This window comes from Anolis sagrei, chromosome 2, assembly GCF_037176765.1.
Source record: "Anolis sagrei isolate rAnoSag1 chromosome 2, rAnoSag1.mat, whole genome shotgun sequence".
Classification (NCBI taxonomy): domain Eukaryota; kingdom Metazoa; phylum Chordata; class Lepidosauria; order Squamata; family Dactyloidae; genus Anolis; species Anolis sagrei.
In genome coordinates, this window is record NC_090022.1 from 112101882 (window position 1) to 112123097 (window position 21216).

At 38.9% G+C, this 21216-nt stretch overlaps 1 protein-coding gene across 8 annotated transcripts in view; it reads right to left on the reverse strand.

The window, feature by feature from the left end:
* Window positions 1–21216, reverse strand: part of CACNA1A (calcium voltage-gated channel subunit alpha1 A) — a 340921-nt gene that overhangs the window by 54586 nt on the left and 265119 nt on the right. For 5 of the 8 annotated variants that reach the window (XM_067463749.1, XM_067463750.1, XM_067463747.1 and 2 more), the window contains 6 exons: window positions 13440–13556; window positions 13093–13158; window positions 11208–11323; window positions 10518–10668; window positions 6513–6640; window positions 4392–4488 (listed from right to left, as the gene is read on the reverse strand). In XM_067463749.1, coding sequence (XP_067319850.1) covers window positions 4392–4488; window positions 6513–6640; window positions 10518–10668; window positions 11208–11323; window positions 13093–13158; window positions 13440–13556 — 675 coding nt within the window. Of the gene's footprint in view, window positions 1–3352; window positions 3450–4391; window positions 4489–6512; window positions 6641–10517; window positions 10669–11207; window positions 11324–13092; window positions 13159–13439; window positions 13557–21216 lie in introns of all 8 variants that reach the window. The other 3 variants (XM_067463748.1, XM_067463751.1, XM_067463753.1) reach the window with 1 other exon arrangement.

The window sequence follows — 21216 nt, forward strand, 5'->3', positions numbered from 1 at the left end:
TTAAGACAGGATTTAATCTTTGCTTTCTTCTGAGATTAAGAGAATCTGACTTGTCCAAGGTCATCCAGTGAGTTTCCATGGCCTATAGGGATTTCAACCCTGATCTCGAGTTGTAGTCCAATGCTTAAGTCACTACCCCACTCTGGCTTTTAAAACCTATATATAGAGTTTGCCAAGTTAACTCAGAAATGAATATTTTCCTTTATTTATTTATTATTTAAAATACCACTATTTTTATTGTTAAATTGCACAACATGTTGGGGATTCTTTGAATGTGATTTTCCTGCTTCTTGGCAGGGGGTTGGACTGGATGGCCCACGAGATCTCTTCCAACTCAATGATTCTATGTCATTTTAATGTAGCTTGTAGTAACCATGCCTATCCTATTGCTATGGAACCTGTGTTGACATAAATACTGAAGAATTCAATTTGCTTAGACAAGTCCAGCAATTTCACTTAGAAAGATGGAAATCTAACTGCCAATGATTAGGACACTATTTGATATTTATATGAACACACATACATCAGAATAAGTGATTCTGTCTCATTAAAATTACAGGGGAGATTTATTCTTGCTTTGATAACAAGGACAGCTTAAAGACCCTTCTTCCAGTGGAAAGGTGGGAAAACACAGGCATCCCATACAATTTAAATTCCTGGCTTACACTATTGTCCTCATCACATGGAGGGAGCATGAAAACCATGGGGCAGCACCCAGTTTTGTCCCCTTATTGTGGTTAGTCATGGACTGCCATTCCACTATGCTTCCCCGTTGTCCCCAGCTTCCTCCCGTGCTGTCTCCAGCGTCTTCAATGAGGATACAGGTAGTCACCCTCAATGAGGATATGGGCTCTCACTTAGTATGCTGCTGGCATGGTGCCAGCACATTGTCAGGATGGAGCCCAACAGAGTCCCGCTGGAAGTAGCCTTGTGGCATATGACAGGTTCTGGCGGGCTCCCCCTGGCAGTGTGCTGCAGAAAAATCCCTCGTCTGATGAGGTCCTATTATTCTAGGTTGGCTTTTTTTTTAAAAAAGTGACCACACCAAGGTTATATATGTGAATGAATCATAGTTGCTGTTGTTGAATGCCTTCAAATTGTTTCTAGTTTATGTTGACACTAAAGTGGTCTCCTTGGCAAGATTTGTTCAGAGTGGGTTTGCCTTTGCCTTCCTCAGAGGCTGAGAATGTGACTTGCCCAAGATCAACCAATAAATTATCCAGAGTTCTAGTTCAATGCTCAAACTATTGAAACCATGCAATTTATATTAGGTTGACTCTTGGAATGATATTCAGGTTTTGTTTCAGCTAGCCAAGGATCAAAAAAGACATTGTTTTTTAAATTGCATTTTGTTTTTGTTGCTTTTATTTCTTGAAAAAGTTGGAAAAAGGCAGAATGCAGCAATTTGATTTGTATCTCAAAATACTTGGCTCTTGGGTCCTCGCATTCGTTCTTTGTTAACACTGGCCAATACACATTTTGGTGCCTCAAATATTAGCCCTGTTTCTGGATATACAGGCAGTCTCCAAGTTACGATCAGGATAGGTTTTGTAGGTTTGTTCTTAAGTTTATTTTGTATGTAAGTCAGAACAGGTACATTTTTAGTGTAACTCCAGCTAGCCAACCATGCCCTTGTTCAGAAGAATTCACTTCACTTTCTGTCTCTGTGATTACTGGATTCTGAAAAAATGGCTGGCTGTGAAAACAAAGATTGATGCTAAAGCTTTGGTGGAAACACCTTTCTCCCTCGATAATTTTTCAGGAGTGAATTTCCCTTCCCAGGGATAGATTTCTCTCATTTCCTGTTGTCTCACCCCATTCTTAACTATGAGTTGTTTGTAAGTTGAATGTTTGTAACTCAGGGACTGCCTGTATTTGAGCTGATTTTAAAATGGCATCAGCTTTAGTTTTTGAGATACAGAAGATATGTCATCTAACAGTCATTATTTGTGCACCCATTTAATAATAATCATATCTAAGAAACTAGAGCTGATGTAGTCTATCCAATCCAATTTTTGGAATCAGTGCCCCAAATAACCCCAGGAACAGGCCTTAAAAACCAAGGAACCAAAAATATTGTTGTTGTTGGGCTGTATATCATTCCAACCTTTCACTCCTGGTTGGAATGATAATCTTTGGATTCTCTGTTCAACCCAGTATGTTTGCATAGGACCAAATCTAATTTCCTGGATGCCCTTTGGAAACTGAGAAAATAAACACAGACAGACCTTGGCACAAGGCAATTATTCAGATTCTCACTACAATATGGTGTGTTTATATGGGACCAACTCTAATCATAGATTTATCCAGATTAGTTTCCTGGGTGTCCTCCAGGTATGGAGAAAGTAAATGCAGATTCTGGCACAGATGTTATGACATGAAGTCTGAAGAAGAGCTTCAGCCTTTGTGCATCAAAAACCACCTCATGCTAGCTCATGTTATGTTATGTTATATTATGTTATGTTACGTAGTGGATCAGTCATGATTAGGAAGGATTCAATTGTGCTGTAAAGGTCTCAACAGGAACTCAGATTCTGTATGTTGTTTCACTTGTGTGCTCCATCCAAGGAGAATGGAAACACAGAAATGTACATTTCAATTGATGGATTCAATCTGAAATAGCTAGTGGAGAACAAACATCTAGATATTGGCTACATTGTTCAACTGCATATGTGGGACATCTTTTATAATAACTCCAAGTATATCACATGTTGATTGGATAGGAGTAATAATGTTTAGAGTTTTTTGAAAGAGAGAAATGTGCCCACCTCATATATTTCTTGTGCTATAATCTACTGTTCTAATGCTGCTAACTAAATTTTTATATCAATTTGATTTTTTCCTCCCTTGATCCTCATAAACTAACTTTTATAAAAGTTATGTCTTCATTTAAGTTGTTTTGGGGCTTTGATCTCTCTTCCCCTTCCGGCTCTGTTATAACCAATTCATTTGGAGGTATTTGTATTGCTTAGGTAGTCTCAGAGCAATCACAGTTGTTTAGGTGGTTTAAGGGTAGCAAGAGGAATGGAAAATCAAATGTTTTTAGAGCTAGATATGGAAAGATGGGCTAGTGACACTTTGGTGGGAATTTTGAGTTGGAGCATGCACCTTGGACTTGTTTCTTACCCGCCCCCACATCTACTGGCCATAATGGAGTCTCTGAAACATGGAACGCTAACAGTACTGAACGGACACACTGTTACTGCTCAAGAAATTGGATTGGAAGGGGAGGGAGAAGAAATGTACAAAAATTACAGATTGACATTTTTTTTTGTCCTTGGAGGAGAAAAAGATAAAAATGAAGCTAACTTGAAATATATTTTTGTTCTTTATTTCTTTAAAAATATTCTACCTTATAAGCAACACGGGCTGGGCATTTCTTCCCTAACCCCAGGGGTGGAGACATATGTCTCAGCATCTCATACATGTCCATGAAAGTCATCCGGCCCCTGGGAGCAAAAAATTAAAAAAAATAAAAAACAAAAAAACAAAAAAATAATTTAAAAAGAAAAAATACACGGAAAAATAGGAGAGAGAGAGATGCAAAGAAGAGAAAAAATATTGGAAATCAATTGAAAAAGGAAAAAAATGGAAGATAAAAATGTAAAGATTATTGTGCTGCTTGTCAGCAAAGAATTTGAATATGCTTAGTGTTCGTGGATGACTGTGAGTAGAAAGACAGCTCCTTAAACTGTTCTTGTGACCCAGGAAAATGCATTAGCACATACTCAAGACATTCAGAATTATTTTTTCTATCACTTGAGGGAACAGATTTAACTTAAATATGTGCCCCATTGTTTTGTTCAGTTTTTGAGATTTATATAACTCAGACCAAAATCCCCATGGGCGTATCAGGCCAATGAGGGAAGGATCAGGTCTACATAATAATGAAGAACCACAGAAAAGAAAGAGAAAGAGAAAGATAGATTGAGATGAGGAAGCCCCTCTTTGCCAATGTGGGAGGAGAGGAGACTACAGGGAGAGAAGGTGGTGGGAAAGGGAGGGTGGAAAGAAACAAGGGAAAGAAGGGAAGGAGAAATGGCAGAGGTGTCAATGGAGTCTCTGTCCTCCCCAGATGAAGTATTAATGTGCAGAGGATGGCTGAGGTGGTTATAGAGACTCATAGAACCCTCCAGGCCTAGCTCCAGCTAACAGCAAGCAGAAATGGTTCAAGGTAACCGGTATGCTCCATGCGTTACTGGTCTGGGTGGCAGCATCATTTCACGCATTCTGTTGGCTAATTACATTACTAAGTTACTCTTCCAAGTGCAATATATAGATAGGTATGTGAACAGATACAGATATATATATATATATGAAATATATATATTAAAGAAACCATAAGCAACATTCATTCCGTTGATGCTAGCAGGTTTTAGTGTAAGTCAAACCTTGCAAGCAACCCTATGAGGGCATTTCTTGCCTAAGCCCAGGGGGGGAGATATTACACGTAATAAACTGTACATATCCTTATAATGAATTCGGCCACTGCAAGAAGAATACATGGGGGTTAGTGCAGACGCTACAGGGCAAGAGAAACACATATACTGTCATGAACACACAGAATATAGAAGGACTGCTGGCTAGAGAGAGACCTTAAGTCCAGCCATACCAACTCCCTCAGGTTTATAAGGAACAGCTGGATATTCCCATGGGCTGTGGTAGAAGGAAAAGGACCTCTTAGGACTTTGCACAGAGGGTTTCACGGCAGCTTAACAGGTTTCCTTACAAGCACTAGAGAAGGAAGATGCCCAGTACTCTTTTTATGAATTAATATGGAAGAGGAGAAACTAGGCTAGGAAAATAATGATAGAGTGAACTGAGTCTGAAGTCTGAGGTGGTCAGGAAGACCTGAGTCTTGAGTCCCAACTCAAGATATTTCTTTTGTTAAAATAGGTATCGTTGCCTCTCTAAAGTTTCCAATAGCCCTTTTGAATCAGTCATTGTGCCGTGGATTTTAGGACATAGGCATATATTTTGGTTCCTTTCTTTTCATTAGGGCTATTAACAATTAATGTGTGTAAGGGAAACCAGTGCTTGAGTGGGGGCAGACCAGAATCTCTGCCCCTGCACAGCACCGGCTCCATCATAGTCACTCCCTCAGCTGGGCTTGGCAGGGCTTGCCAGTTAGGGCTGGCAGCGTAAACAAACACATTAAACCTGGACACAACGGGCAATCACTCTCAACAGGGCACAGGGATAATAAATAATATTAAGAGAAAATTGGTTGGACCTTCTGCTAGGTGCCAGTTATCATGACTCTGCTGACTGTACCTACTTGCAGCAGCAGAGTGCCTGGCCTCCTATCAAGCAAAACATCAACAAAATTATCAGAATGGTATGATACATTAGAAGAGAAGGACAGACCCCAGCAGGCGTGCACACACACACACACGTACACACACACACACACAGAGCTGTCTACATGAAAAAATGCAAGAAGTGTGTTATTTATTGCTAATAGAACTACTGTGTGCATTTCTGACTGCTGAATAATACGTAGCATCTGTAGATTATGTTCAAGCTACATACAACACCTTAATAGCCCATCTTTGCTCAGCCATGCTTTGTGGCAGAAATCACAAAGCATGGCTAACTATCAGAGGCTTCACTAAAACCATTAATATCTGACTTAAATCTGCTAGCACACAACCAGTTTTCCTGGTTTAGGGGCTATGTAGCCCATAAGTCAGCATAGGGAAGTAGCAAGGGATATCTCTGGGCAGAAGGAGAAAAACAGCATATTCTTTGAACATTTGGGGTAATGTGTGTGTATGTGTGGATGTCATAGAATCCAGCTGCAAAAACCTAAAATTAAAAGAGGAAATGTTAATCACCCATAAACCCTCACATCAACATCTTCCATTCACTTGTTTCTAGTAAGACCCAAAGAAATTAGCCAACAGGAATGGAAATGGGAATGGCAGAATAAGTGACAAAGGTTGCAGCTCCATGATGACTGGAGCTGAGCTTGGGGAGTGGGGGTGACTCACAATGGAGCTGCATGCAAACAGAGGCAATGGCTCCAGTCTGTTTCAGCTTAGGTGGCTGCCTTGTCCTCTTATCACATCTGATAACAACTATATCTCTCAAGACAGTTTCAAATCATTGCCCATTTAGATCAGATCAAACATGATTATATTCCTCTTCTGTGAATTGAACCGAGGAGTCTTAAATCCTTCTTACTCAACTGTTCTAGTCCATTTCTCTCCCACAAATGTATTGATACTTCTACCAGATCAGTATCCCTCCAGGATGTAGTTAATTAAGAGAAAGCAGGAGTCTTAATTTTCTTTCTCGCAAATTATCCTTAATCTACTGGATCTGAAAATGGGAATCTTGGATTCCGGCCTTCTTCCCCAGCTGCGATGATTTTCTCCACCTCCCCTTGCTCCAGTTTCCCTTTTGGTGTGCTCCCACTCTTGGATCAGCCTGATCCATTTTCCCATGCTTTTACGTGGGTTGGGCCCATGGGTTCAGTATTGGAATAGGAAAGGTATCTGTGTCCTTACCAGGCAGCAGGATCATACTCAGCCCACACACGTACATACTCATCCAAGTGGTGGGGCCCCAAAATGGAGGAGTCACGGGTCAGATATTCAAAATTATCCATGATGACAGCCACAAAAAGGTTCAACATCTGTAATATCAAAGAAATATGATGGACATATGATGGACAGACACATTAGATAATAAGAGATTCCGATACCACTACCACTAATATTGTTGGTGATACTTGTATTACTTCAGACACATGTACCGCCAAGAGGCTGACATGGAGACAAAGTTGATGTGAATTTAAGTAACAAGTTAGAAGGATTTGCTAATAATATGTGGCACATACACACATTTAGCTTATTATATGAATTATTAAGGGCAGACTTTTAAAAATTCACAAATGCAGACTGGTAGACCTAACAGCAGCATATGAAACAAAAAACAAGCATATAAAATAACAGATAAGGAGGTTTCCATTTATTTACATATACTCTTTTACTCTCACCAACCACAATTTGACATAGACCATTAGAGATGCAGAGGCAGGTCTTCTTTGTAACTATAAGGTAAAGGTAAAGGTTTCCCCTGGCACTAAGTCTAGTCATGTCTGACTCTGGGGGGTGGTGCTCACCTCTATTTCTAAGCCAAAGAGCCGGCATTGTACATGGACACCTCCAAGGCCATGTGGCTGACATGACTGCATGGAGCACCATTACCTTCCTGCCAAGGCGGTACCTATTGATCTACTCACATTTTCATGTTTTTGAACTACTAGGTTGGCAGAAGCTGGGCCTAACAGCAGGACTCATCCCGCTCCCCAGATTCGAACCACCAACCTTTCAGTTAGCAAGTTCAACAGCTCAGCGGTTTAACCCGCTGCGCCACCAGAGGGCGTAGCTATAAAACTATCTATTAATCAACTGAGAAGTATCTATAACATCAGGGAATGGGTTGTGAAGGATTCAAAGCCTGATCTTACTCTCTCTCTCTCTCAGGTGCAAAATTAAGGCATCATATAAGAATTTTTGTCATAGTATTGATTCTTATGTATCTGAAACAGCACCATCTATGAGAATATGAGAAGAAGGAGCACAGTGTCCATCTAGATCCCCATTGGAGGCTCACTAGCCATGCACAGATATCTATATAGCAATGTAATGAAAATGGTTTCAATAGAAATTGACAATTCAAGGACAATTTTTAGTCTTGCTTAAGAGTCTCAACTGGGTTCTAATTATTGTGAGTGAAAAGAACTGATAGAGCTCTGCTTGAGCCACAACAAAAGATAAGCAACACAAGAAAGCTTTGAATTGGAGCAGGACTGTGCAAGCCTAATTAAAGAAACAGCAATACATTTATATAAACATAAGAGAAGATTTTGAGACCATGGATTATATGAAGAAAATATCATTCATCAAAAGTTTGCTATAGACTATTCACAGCCTGAAGAAGGATCCCCGAAACAAGAATATTGTATCGGGGATTACTTGTTGTTGTGTTTTATCATATAATCCTGACAGTTGTGTTATGTATATAAATCTGACATTTGTACTATTATCCTTTTGCGATTTATGTAGACTATGTTTTGGAGTCACAGTATAGTAACTATTAGAACCCAGTTGGGACTGTAAAGCAAGACTAAATAGTTATGTTATGTATATACACTGACAGTTGTGTTATGTATATGAATCTGACAGTTGTACTATTCTCCTTTTGAGATTTATGTAGACTACGTTTAGGAGTTACAATATAGTAACCCAGTTGGGACTGTTAAAGCAAGACTAAAAATTGTCCTTGAACTGTCAATTTCTATTGAAACCATTTTCATTACAAGGCTCACTAGCCAAACATGAAGTACTACCAATATGTAAGGCAGTAGAACTGATCAGTGCTCAAGCCATGCTCCCTGCTTTACCTCTGGCCAGGACAGACCATCCATAGGGGCTAACCAGGCAGTTGCCTGGTTGTGCCCAAATTCCGAGACACCTCTGTCAGCTATGGGCAGCTGCTGTTTAATATGTATGTATTCAGCCTAGCAGCACATTAACTGCAAGTGGCACCCCTCTGCCTTCCAAGGCATGCTCAAGAACCTGGGAGTCTCCATCAGGTAGTCAGGGTACAGCCACAACTGTAAAAGTGAGTACCCAGCCAATACATCCCAGCCAATTCTTTCATAAAATAAATACACCATTGTTCAGAGCAACAGGCTATTCGACAAAGCTGGCAAATGTTTAAAGGGAACTGAGCCCCAATACTTCTGGTTCCAAGATTCACAGCAATCCTTACCTGCATCTAGAGTAATCTGTTGCCAAGTTCAAAAAAGCTCATCCATCCCTCCCATGTGCAAAAGAAAGAACACTATTGCAAACTTTTTGTGGGCACAAGCCTGTATTGCTGAATTTTTGTGGCACTCATGTAACTCTTTCAGGGCTAGTCTAGATTACTGTTTAAAAGGTGAGTAAGTGCAAGAGAATGCAGCTATTAGTCTTAGCTTTAAATAATGTTTGCAAAACCAGGAGGTATTTGTGTAATTATATCCAGTCCTCCCAGAGTTGTTATGGAATGGACTTGTTAGCAAGGAAAATTGAGTGCCTGGCCTTTAATAAACAACAGAGACAGAACATTATTACTGAACCTAGGACCATTTGGAGAGAGTGGACATCAAGATCTATGCAGATTTAGTTTAGGAAATCCAGTCTAGAATTAAAGGGCAAAATGGGTCCATAAAGTTGCCACATCAAAGAGATGGGATCTACTCCCCTGTTTCTGTTTTAAAAAGGCAAGGCTGAACTATAGATGTAAAAATGTAACTTATTTTGCTCATTATGTGAGACATGGGAACAACAACAAAAATCTCAATCCCCTCCCTAACCCAAACCCTAACCCTACCCTGAACTGAGTTTACAAACAGTTTTGAATATTTTAAAATTATTTTGAATAACTTCAGATTTTTTTTTGTGAAAAAAATGCAAAAATATTTTGTGAAAAACTAATTTTTGCAAAATAACTATTTTGTGCATATATTACATTTTTGTACAATATGCTGGGATTTTTTTTGATGTAAAATACCATTTTTAATAATTTTTCTCAAAAGCTTCCAAATCTGAAAAATATGTACAGTTCTCAATATTTCCATTGGCAATAAGAAAAAGTATATTTTCTTGAATCTCTAATAGGAGGTCTTTTGCTGGATTGATACAATCATAAGTTTAACAATTGCCAAATAATATTTTAAAATGTTACAAAATTTCTCAAACATCACTGGGATATTTTGGGGTGGGAAAGAGAAGTAAAAAGATTTCATGACAGAACACTGAGGATTGTTTAGGAATAGCCAATAAAAACAAGTGACACACAGTAATAGAAGGAAAGCTATATCTTCTCTCTGGCAAAATGTTGTCATGTTAGTACCAGGGGAAAAGCCCCAGTTTTCCTCTGACAAGAGAGGGGATTTAGCTATACTAATATTTTTCATTATTATAACTGTTACCATTATTTATTTTTCTTATTTGACATCCTGTATTTTTCCTAACATGTGACTCAAGGCACTGTAAAGCAATATTAAATCAAGATAAAGTTAAAAACCTGACGATAAAAAATGAGATACATATAAAAAGAGATCACAATAAAATGCAATTAATTTAGTATGTAAACAACAAACAAACAAACAAATAACAACTATGCCTTGTCATCCTTTAGTTTGCATTGCCTAAGCATCCATCAATGTCAGTTGCAATCTGGACACATTAAGAATATCTAAAAATGTGAAGACTTGTGCCTCCCTTCTTCCTCCATCTGCCAGTTCTGTTACTGAATACTTAATAATAATGGGAAAATGAACATTTTTTAATGTTATCTTGTAATGGAAGCTTCACCTTAAGGAAAGATGAGCATACCCATTTTTGCTCATTCAATTATGGCTGAACCTCTTCACATTAGCGTTCTATTTCCGTATATGAGTTCTGCATTACTCTCCAGTTCCCAACTCCATTTTATTCCTCTTAAATCCTTTGACTCACCAGGAAAGAACATAGGAAGATGAAAGAAACAAAGTAGAAGTATGCAAACTCATTGCCACACTCATTGCCATCAAGATCTGCTTTTACATCACAGGGCCTCCCAGCCAGGCAGGAAAGCATGATTTCATGCCAAGCCTCACCAGTGGCACTCCTAGGATAGGAAGAAGAAAGAAGAAACAGTGAATGCTCGGGGTCTATCACAACCAAGGTGACAGTTCCTCCATTGCAGAAGATGCTGCTCTACTAGTAAGCAATCGAAGGCCTGAAAATCTTTGGACTCATATGGCAGTGAAATAGCCATTTCCAGAACAGAACATGGATTACATAAAGATCTCTTGACTGTGTTCCAAAAGCTTAGTGAAGCAAGTTTTTCTCATCATGTACTCATTCAATAACTTCATTCATAAGAAGTTGTTTACATTTACTTATTTATTTCATATATTTCTACTCCGCCCTTCTCCCCACAAGGGGACTCATTGCAGTCTCCAGTCCATTGTGGAAATAGAGACAGTCTCATTGAAGTAAAGCTGCTGCAGTAGACTTAGAAGGCCAGGTTACCTTTCACAATGGCAGCAGCTTTGCTATGAAAAATTGGACTTTTAACTGCAGCAGGACCAAGGTAAGCTTCTTAGTGAGACAGACAGACAGACAGACAGACAGACAGATAAGCTAACCTATATAAAGGCTCACCTAAAAAGAAGCATCAGGGCCTGAAAAAATGTGCGAAAATTGTTGTGTTCTGTGATAGCAGGCTTATCATCATCAGGCATATCCTCATCAAAATCAATACTAATGTTACCAAACACCTAGAGAGAGAGAAAAAAAAGATAAGACACAAAATGAACAAAAATGCATTTGAGTGCAAAATTAAAAAAAAAAATCAGAAAAGACTAGGTTTTCCAAAGCTGTCATCGAGCAATGGAAGAGCCAATGCGTTTAATATTAGGTATTACATGACCTATTGTAAAGAAGGCTTGATGGGCTTTCTTTACATGTTTTCAGACGTCTTGGAAAATGAAAGGTAAATTTTCCATGTTGGGACTAATTCTGTAGCTACAGCATACAGTTACTGTGGCTAGATACTATTTTAACACGGTACAGAACCTTGGACTCTCTGATAAATTTCTCTGTATTGTAGGGAAGAATAGACAAGAACCCATTAGAAGAGAATTCTAAATATTTTGTAAAAATAAAAATCTTAGGATTCCACAGGATGGAGCCATGACAGCTAAAATGGCATCAAATTCCTGTAACTCTATATCAGTGGTTCTCAACCTGGGGTCCCCAGATGTTTTTTGCCTACAACTCCCAGAAATGCCAGTCAGTTTACCAGCTGTTAGGATTTCTGGGAGTTGAAGGCCAAAAACATCTGGGGACCCCAGGTTGAGAACCACTGCTCTATACTATAGATGCAGTCATGGAGTTTTTAAATTCAATTTAGCTCCTAACTGTTAGTGGGGGAACACTCCAAGCTCTCTTTTATTTGCAACCAGTTTAATCTAATAACTTCTCCCATACTGAGCTCTCTGTGATCATGAACATTTTCAAACTATCCTGGATTCTTATGGTTTGAAGGTAATGTAATTGGGATCTATTCCAATGGTGACAGCTTCCAAAAAGTCTTCTAATGCCCCTGATCAGTGTATGTTGGCAGAGAAATGCCTTCCCTCACAAACTATAAGCAGCTCTGGGGCCAAATCCACTGAAAGGGAGACAAGGCACTCTCTCACTCACACAGGAAGGCAATCTCCTCCATCAACAACACTGACACTATATTGGAAGCCATTTTCATAGCCAATAATATTGTTAGATATCACTAAGATGGAGGCCATGGAGACCTCAAGCATGTTGTAGGAAAAAGGGTGATGATGACACTGTTCTTTTAATGTGTTCTCCACCCATGTACTGTAAGACACATCGCTTGGGGAAAGTCTTCTGCTGTACTAATCCACAAAACACTAATAATAATAATAATAATAATAATAATCTTTATTTGTACCCCGCTCCATCTCCCTGATGGGGACTCGGTGCGGCTTACATGAGGCCAAGCCCAAAACAACAATTACATGAAATAAAACAAAACCGAAGATGCAAATAATAAACAATAATAATGCAATTACATAAAACAAAAGACAACATAGCAATATAAAATTACAATAAACACAATAAACACAATCACGGTAAACATGGGCGAGCTACATGTAATGGATAAAAGAAAATTGGGTAGAAACTCAGGCGAGATAAATATGAGATAAACAAGGACAGATTATTTGCGAAGGAGAGCTCGTTTTAGTGGAGGTCGTGGAGCAAAACTTTCCTATGGGGGGAATGCACTCCAATAACAAAAACCGTTAAACTAAACACTAGATCTACGGTAGATCTACTCATCAAATGCGCAGCGGAAGAGCCAGGTTTTGAGGTTCTTTTCAAAGGTTTCTAGGGTAGGGGCTTTCCTAATCTCCTAAAACACAAAGGCAACAAGACATAACCAATGGTGTTACTGATCCTCTGCCAAACAAGAGGCAATGTATTATGCATGGGAAGACCCAATATGGCATGGTTTTCTTATACTAACCTGCATTCCAATAATGGCATAGATGAAAAACAGCATTGCAATCAGCAGACACACATACGGAAGGGCCTAGTGAGGGGGAAAACATATGTGTAGATTGTCAAAACTTCATATTGTTAATGCAACCATACTTTATTTTACTGGTAATATGTCTTCTTGTATACTAGATTAACTACCTTTATTAGATCAAACAAAAAATAAGTAGTAAAGAAACAGAGAGGTGGACCGATGGGAATGGATATCTCTAGGCATTACTTCCTAAATATTCGTAGTATTCTGGTCTTCTCTCCCACCAAATGTTAAGCCCACAAGACTCCCAGGCTGATTAATTCAATGCTCTTGATCATTACCTTAAAGGACTGGACAAAGGTCCAGAGCAGGATGCGGATGGTGTAGCCTTGTCGAAGCAACTTAATGAGGCGGGCTGCTCGGAACAGCCTAAGGAAACTCAGGTTGATGAAGTTGTTCTGGGGAAATGAAAGCAAAATGGCATGAGCAGGACAGGTTGGGGATGATGGGACAGAGGACCCCAGGGGATTAGCAAGAAAGCAACACAAGCCAACCCCACAATGGTTAGTAAGATCAGTAAGGGTGACTGAATATCAATAAAAGGGATCGCTCACATGGAAATAATTAGCATGATAAGCATGATGATAAGGCTACCCTGCCCCATGGAAAATCATCCACTCGGGATATCAATACTTCTATCAACAGAGGAGTTTTTGCTAATTACCCACAACCAAATGCACTGATTTGTTTTGTCTTGTTTTTTGTTCTTTTGACACAAGCAGGTAGAACATTATTGTGTGGCTTCATACCACACATGTTCTGCACACACAAATCTGGGGAGAAGGGAAAGCAAGACACGTGCCAGTAAGGAAGAGAAGGACATTTGAGGAATGACCAGAGACTTGAAATGATATCTAAAACATTCTGGCCTGAAAATGCATCTGGCCTTTGCATCCAACAGGTGGTGGGCCACATCCCAAGATTCTGAAGGAATTACTGCTATCACGTCGATTGCGGTGAGAAGAACAATTTTTTTGCTTGCAGCAATATAGGAAATAATATATTTCTGTTGGGTTCACCAAGATGCATTTTATGTGTCTCCTTCAAAGGAATTGGCATATAAGCTTCTGGGATATAGGGAATACTCTGTAGTGTGGCTTTTTCCTAGTTAAGAAGTGCCACAGCTTTAGAGAACTACAGGTGCCCAAAGTCCTGAAGAGTATGCACTGCAATTTCTGAGATCTCTTCAGGGCTGGACCAATATAATAGTGCGCATCTATTTGTGATAGCTAAACTATTGAGGACTTTGAGTTCTTTCTAAAATTGATCCATGGAAAATGAACTAACACAGAAAACAGTAAACAAAGATGTTCTTTGCAGTAAATGAAATGAAGCTATCCTTGGGCAAAAGGCCTTGGCTCAGGAACCTACGGTTTTGCCCTATGGTGGATACTTCCAGTTAATTCATTTTGATTGTTTCCAGATTAACTCCACAGGTACTAGACTTTGACATCTCAGTCTACATATCCTAATGAGTTTAAAAGGGGAGCCTGATTAAGTTTAACAAATCCAGAGAGTACTACTATGTGGCCTTGCTGTGATTTGATTAAACACATTGAACAACACTGTGATTGGTAGTCTGGGGTATGAATGCAACACACATCACAGAAAGTGAATGCAGCTGCACAAACACCTGTCACGAGGTGTTAGCTTAGCTATAGAGCCTCTCATACAGTACGTTTCCAATAAGACATCACAAAAAAGAAAAAGACTCAGACACCACACATGCCAAGAGAGTAGTGTGAGTGCTCAACATATACTGAACATGCAGTTCACTCTGCTTTGTAATTACAAAACAAAATACTGAGATGCTGTGATGCAAATTATATAGTGGACATTATAAAACATCAGATCTTGCAGTCAAAACTCTACATGTATATAGCCCTATTGTCTATTCCAAAAGGAACCTAGTTATCATATCTTCACTATGCCTGTAAATGTGTGTGTGTTTCCCAGAAGCTATAAGCACACCCATCTCCAACTGTCCTAAAAGGCTGGCCCATGTAATTGGAATTTCAGTGAACATGCAGAATGGCAGTGGGTGTATGTCAGCATACAATGGAGTGAAACCAATTTATTAAGCTACAACACTTAATTCATGCAGGACAAACAGAAAGAAGGCATGCATGCAGAGAGAGAGAGTCAGGGAGGGAAACCACCACCCCTATTTGACTATGACCCCTCTCACCACTGGGAGTGGTGAAACAAGGTCTTATGTCCTTTCCCAGTAGCCAGCCTTTACTGAGATTCACTCCCAACATTACTTGATAAACAAATGTCTTAAAATCTATCTTTTGTTCAGAATCCTTCAGCTAAAGAATTTAAGATCTTTATTTACATTGAAATGTGTATTTCTAGCCTGCCCTGCTTTTTAGCCCTAGTTGTGTTTCTAGATCTACTGCTGTAACAACAACTTACAGCACTGAACGGATCAAATCCTATAGCAGACTTAATATTATTTTGGTTTGTAGCTACCAGTTTCTGGTCTTCTAATCTTTTGTTTGCCCACTTACATTCCACCAATAAGGCTGAGCACCAAACCTACTTTCTTCTTGGCTTTTGCTTTTTTCCTATTCTTTACTTGGGTCTACCTAAGGGCACAAGCTCTCTGGCAACTGGATACTGAAAAACTACAAATGCTGGAACAGCTAAGAAGCAGTTCGTAAAAAACAAACAAACACCACAGTTGTATGGTATCCACATTAATAAGCTATGTTCCATGTATAAATGCACCTTTTTGCTTATTAGGGCATCCTCCCAGAAGGCTTATTCTTTCCTCTGAAGACCTCACATTACATTAAACAGAGCCCTCAAATATATCTTGCAATTTTCAGACATGTTGGACTATCAACTACATCACTGCTTAGGATGAAGAATGTTATTCATTGTTCAGCTAGAAGGCACTGAGTTCAGAAAGGTTATTTTAGGGACTGACACTGTCAAGACTGCACTATTCCTCAACATAACCTTCCTATGGAGTTACTGCAGATAAATTGTGAATCTAGATGAGAGAAAACAAATAACATGAAGAGGGGCTGGGGTGGTGGTCAACCAAAGCAACAAGCTCGTTATCTGCAAGCATCTTTGGCTCAAATGATCAGATCATGCAATGTGCCAAGAAGATGCTTTTCACAAATGTAAGGCACTTAGGCTTCAGAAAGTAAACCAACCGGACCCTAGGTGCAAATGTTGAGATGGAGAGGGTCAGAGGTCAGGAAAGGGTGGGTGTTTTAATACCACAAGTTGTGTTCCAACCAGTAAATGGAGAAAGGCAGAAGGTAGTGATTTCATTTTTGGTGATGGGAGAGGGAGCAGGGAAGGAAAGTTCAGAAGTATTCATTGGCATGGACACACAGACCAGTTCATGGATGGACAGATGGATTTTTCATAGTGCATTTTGATTGGATGACATTTTCAGAGGGTGTTGCGCCAAAATAGAACAGTATAAAGAGACAGCATGGAAAGAAGATAAGACAAGAGACACAGTCATTATATATCACACATGGCCTTTGGGAAGGAGTCACCTAGCTAACCCTCCTCCCATATCTACCTCTTTCTTTTTTCCAATCCCACCCACCCACTTGGCATGTTGGTCTATTCATAACTTGTGTTCCAAAACTTCTTGACCAGTTATGGCTTTATTCCCAAATTTCCAGCATAAATAAACCAGAGCTGAAGCTCCATGTCTGAAGAAATGAATTCAAGAGAGAAACTGTGGCACATCTTGAAAAAGGGACTTCCACAAGTCAATGGTAAAGGCATTACTAGGAATGAATGTTACTTACCATTACAGTTCTTCAGAATCCTTCCAGGTCACACCTTGGGATTGAGCACTATGTTCCCTTAGGCTAAACATCTTCTACATAGCAGTTCCTATCGGAGCAGTCCACTCTTCCCATCTTCTTTCAGGACGTCAGGTACTCAAGAGTAACTCTGCATGTACCAAGATCAGGAAGCTCATACTGTCTGGGGCATTCAGAGGAAGGCAAGGCCGAAGGAAGTCCCCTTATATTTCAAGCTACTTCCCTGTCCTCTTTGACAAATGTGATTAGAGGAGCACTAGTTTGGCCAGAGAAAGTCATTGTCTTTGCCCAGTCAAAGAGGAAAGGGAAGTAGTATGAAATATAAGGGGACTTCCTCTGGCCAAACAAGTAGCCCTCTAGTCACACTGGAAAACATTTATCTCTGGAAAAAGATCCTAAACATACATTTTGGGAAAGGGTATACAATTTTAGTAATAAAATGGATGGCCAAGCAACCAGAGAGTTTCTGAGCATGTATAAATTGTCTTAATGATTCAGTTTCAAGGGTGAATTCAACTATCAGAAGAAAGGCAAAATAATAATAATAATAATAATAATAATAATAATAATAGTAATCATCATCATCATTCATTCTGCCCTTTCTGTGGTAAAAAAATGGTGGGAACATATTGAATACAATTTGTAGACAATGAGGAGACTGCAACATTAAAGTCTCTAATGGAAGGACCCTACATATTTGGGTGACTGTTATACTCTGACAGCATCAACCCTGCAGATCCCCTTGAACCAGTAGCAGTTTTGAATGCTTTTGCTGGGGAAAGGTAAATGTGTGTGTGTGTGTGTGTGTGTGTTTAAAGGTGTTCCACTTGGCTTATAGAACTAACTATTAAAATGATGGATTTCTTACATTATGTTTATTACTTGTGCTCCAAAGTAAAAGACTGACAATGGCATAACATAAAATGGTACTGTTTATATATATCTTCAACCGAAATAGCAGATCAATTCAGATTATGGACCACAAGGACACCATACTTATTTATACTATAATATTTTGTTATATTTTAATATGTAATAAGCATGGGAAACTAGGGTGGCCACCTCTCCATTCCCTTTTCACCAGCAAGCAAATACTGTACTTATCTTTTTAACCAGAAGGGCTTTTGACCCACAATTGGTTACTGCAGAATTATTTTTTAATGAACAGGGGGTGTCAAAGCTAAACCCATACATCATTTCTTACGTATGAAGGAGAGTTTGGAGAATGACATATGGAACAAAATGAGGTGTTAGAAAAGTATAATTAAACCTGTCACCTATCACTTCTTTTCAGACACAGTACTATATCACTCCTTCCATTTTATTCCTAACAAAAAGCTCAGGTTGCAAAGAGAGGTGTTATTGGAAGATATCTCACAGCATGTTTACTGGCAATGCTTACTGAAAACTGCTTTACCAGAACTTTGGTTAGGATTCACATTCTCTCTGTTTTTCTGTTTGAAATGTTTAAATTCATGCGAGCACCCTGACATTTTTGAAACTTTTATTTATTTTAATATTTTTAGTTTTAGTGCTGATTGTAATTATTTTTTTGTAGGTATGTGTGTGTAAAAAGTAACCTAAAATGATTCCCTGGAAGAAGAAAAAAAAGCTATGGTCACTACGAGTTAGGAAGGATAACTACTGGAGAATTAGGAAGTTGGACTTCTGTGATGTAATAACCACCAGCATCAACTGCAGATGTCTAAGTCCAATATAAACTGTTAAGGAAACAATCAGCCTTAGGGACTTGAGTTACTTATTGTTAGTCTTCAGCTTGCATATGTGCCTGGTGAATCCACAAATATATCAGTTACACATCCTTATATATATGCATAATACATATAAATCCAAAGAGAAAGAAAGATTTCTGTTGCCTACAGGTATCATGTTTTGGTATATCATGTTTTGCCTTCACTAGACATTCTCAAGACAACAGATTTTGCAATCTTCTTTTAAGGCCTTCTGATATCATAGCTAAACGAACTCAATTTTCACTTGATATCATCCTTCTACCTTCATTAAATTATACATGTTAGAAAAGATGGGTACAGCATATCCCATAGTTGTTTTCTATACTTCACGTGGTTATGTACACAGGCATAAACATACACAGAGGAATTTTGTGGTCACAGGGAAACAGGCACGTATGCATATTCTGTAAAAGATTTCCACCTGCCCTATGAGGGATTTGCAGTGTTATTTATGCAGTTTGAAACTGAAGACCAGGAAGACTATTATGGCCAAGACTATTTGACAAAGATGACAGCAAGACTTTGCAGTTATCATAGGTAACTGGAAAGAAACACCTCCATTCCTAGTTATGCCATATATTTTGTGGAAGCCATTCCAAGCTTAATGGTTCAGATTCCCAAAACATTTTGTAAGTGTGATGCTGGCTATTAGTTCATTCATGCTGGAAGTATATATTGTAATTACAAATTGATCTCTGAAAGGCAGTATCCTTCCACCCTCCACTTCTAAAATCCCAGGCATTTTTCACAGTTGTTACACAGTACCATTTCAAGTTTCATGCAGATCTTTCCCCTCCTTCTATCAATATCTCACTCAGGATTAAACAACACATACACAGGAGACCTGTGACTGGATCTTATGCTTTATTCTTTACTTCAGAGTTACTAGAGGGTGTGTGCACGCTATGTGTTGGAAATGCCGCAACAGTGACTATAGACATTTCCCCCATGCACTTTCTCAGTATGAAGTGATTCCATAGTTGCTATGAAGCTACCCGTGGGGTCCCTTTGCTCTGAGTAAAATTAACTGTAGCTAGGAAGGAGAGAAGATGATTTTGAATGGAGGAACATTATCAAGAACTTCTTGCAAAAATAAAAAGGCCCTTCCAGCTGTTGCTCTGAAGAAAAGAAAAAGATGGAGGATTCAATCAAAGGTCTCCCATAGTGTTCCTTTCCGAGCCATTCACTAGATTGTACAGATTGGTTGTGAGTGGAAGGGAAAGAATGGACAGTACTGATTGAATACCCTTGTACAACTTGGTCAATGTTGATTTATGTAAAGAGAAAAACCAATTTATGTAGCGATATGGTCATCCCTGCTACTGCACTTCCCAGCAGCAGTAGAACATGGAATACAGATTGAGAGTCCTTATACAACGCTCCTATGGACTTCAAGAGAACAAACTCTGCTGTGTGTCTATAAAGTGATCCTGAATATTCTACTTCAGGCCACTCCATGCACTACAGCAAATGAAAGGCCATCTAAGATATTTACAGGATGTCTGAAACTATAACAAGTGAGGGAGCTACTTCTATCTCCATTGCATATTTCTTTTCTTTACATATCCATTTTAACAGGTCATGGTTCCGCAGGTAGTCCAGCTATAACATATATACCTACGATGTACACAATAAAAAGCAGTGATGCAGAAAGCACCACTTTACACGTTATGGGGTAAAAGTAGTTACACAACTACTACCATTTGTATCCACCCATGATTCTACTACCAAACCTATCAAATGGAAGGTAAACATTTTTTAGTTAAAGCTGGGGAGAAGCCTCTCTTGTTCTTATAAAATATACATGCAAGGAGGAAAAATGACCTGTCCAGAGAGGAATCCAATTGTTTGTGTTCTTATAAGTTAATATTTTGGTTTTGGCACAGATGTAACATATGCTTCATCTCCTTAGGGCAGGCAATTTTGTTGCACTTCCACATTATGAAGTACGGTAAATGAAACCTGTTTTGAAGCTGATATGTAACAGACAGGAGTCCACAGCAGAAAAGAGCAATGCCAGAACAATTAAAGTTGGGGCAGGATTGTACTGAAATGCCTCTTCCGTAGACAAAAATTTGGGATTTGTTATATGTCGAATGTACACTAGGCTTAATTTCTAAGATGGCATGTTTGAGAATCATGGGTGGATACAAATGCTTTAATGTCTGTATATACATTTCCTGTAGCATGTCAAGCCTTTCCTGCACAACTTGATCTCAATTTAAAGTCGATGACAAAAGCCATAGTGAAAAGACTCCAAATTTCTGACCCCCTCAGTAGAAAGTTGTAGATTAATCATAGTGCAGTCAAAAACATTTCACTGGAATTATTTTGGCTTCTTTGCACCTGCGTTAACTGCCTTATTTGGGAAATTCAGAACTTCAGTCAGTATAAGACTTTCAGCAGAATGTATTCACATATGCACATTGCAAGTCTTTCTCTGAGTGACTTAACTTTTATGAATACAGACTATATTAAAGAGGGACAAAATAATGTAGGTT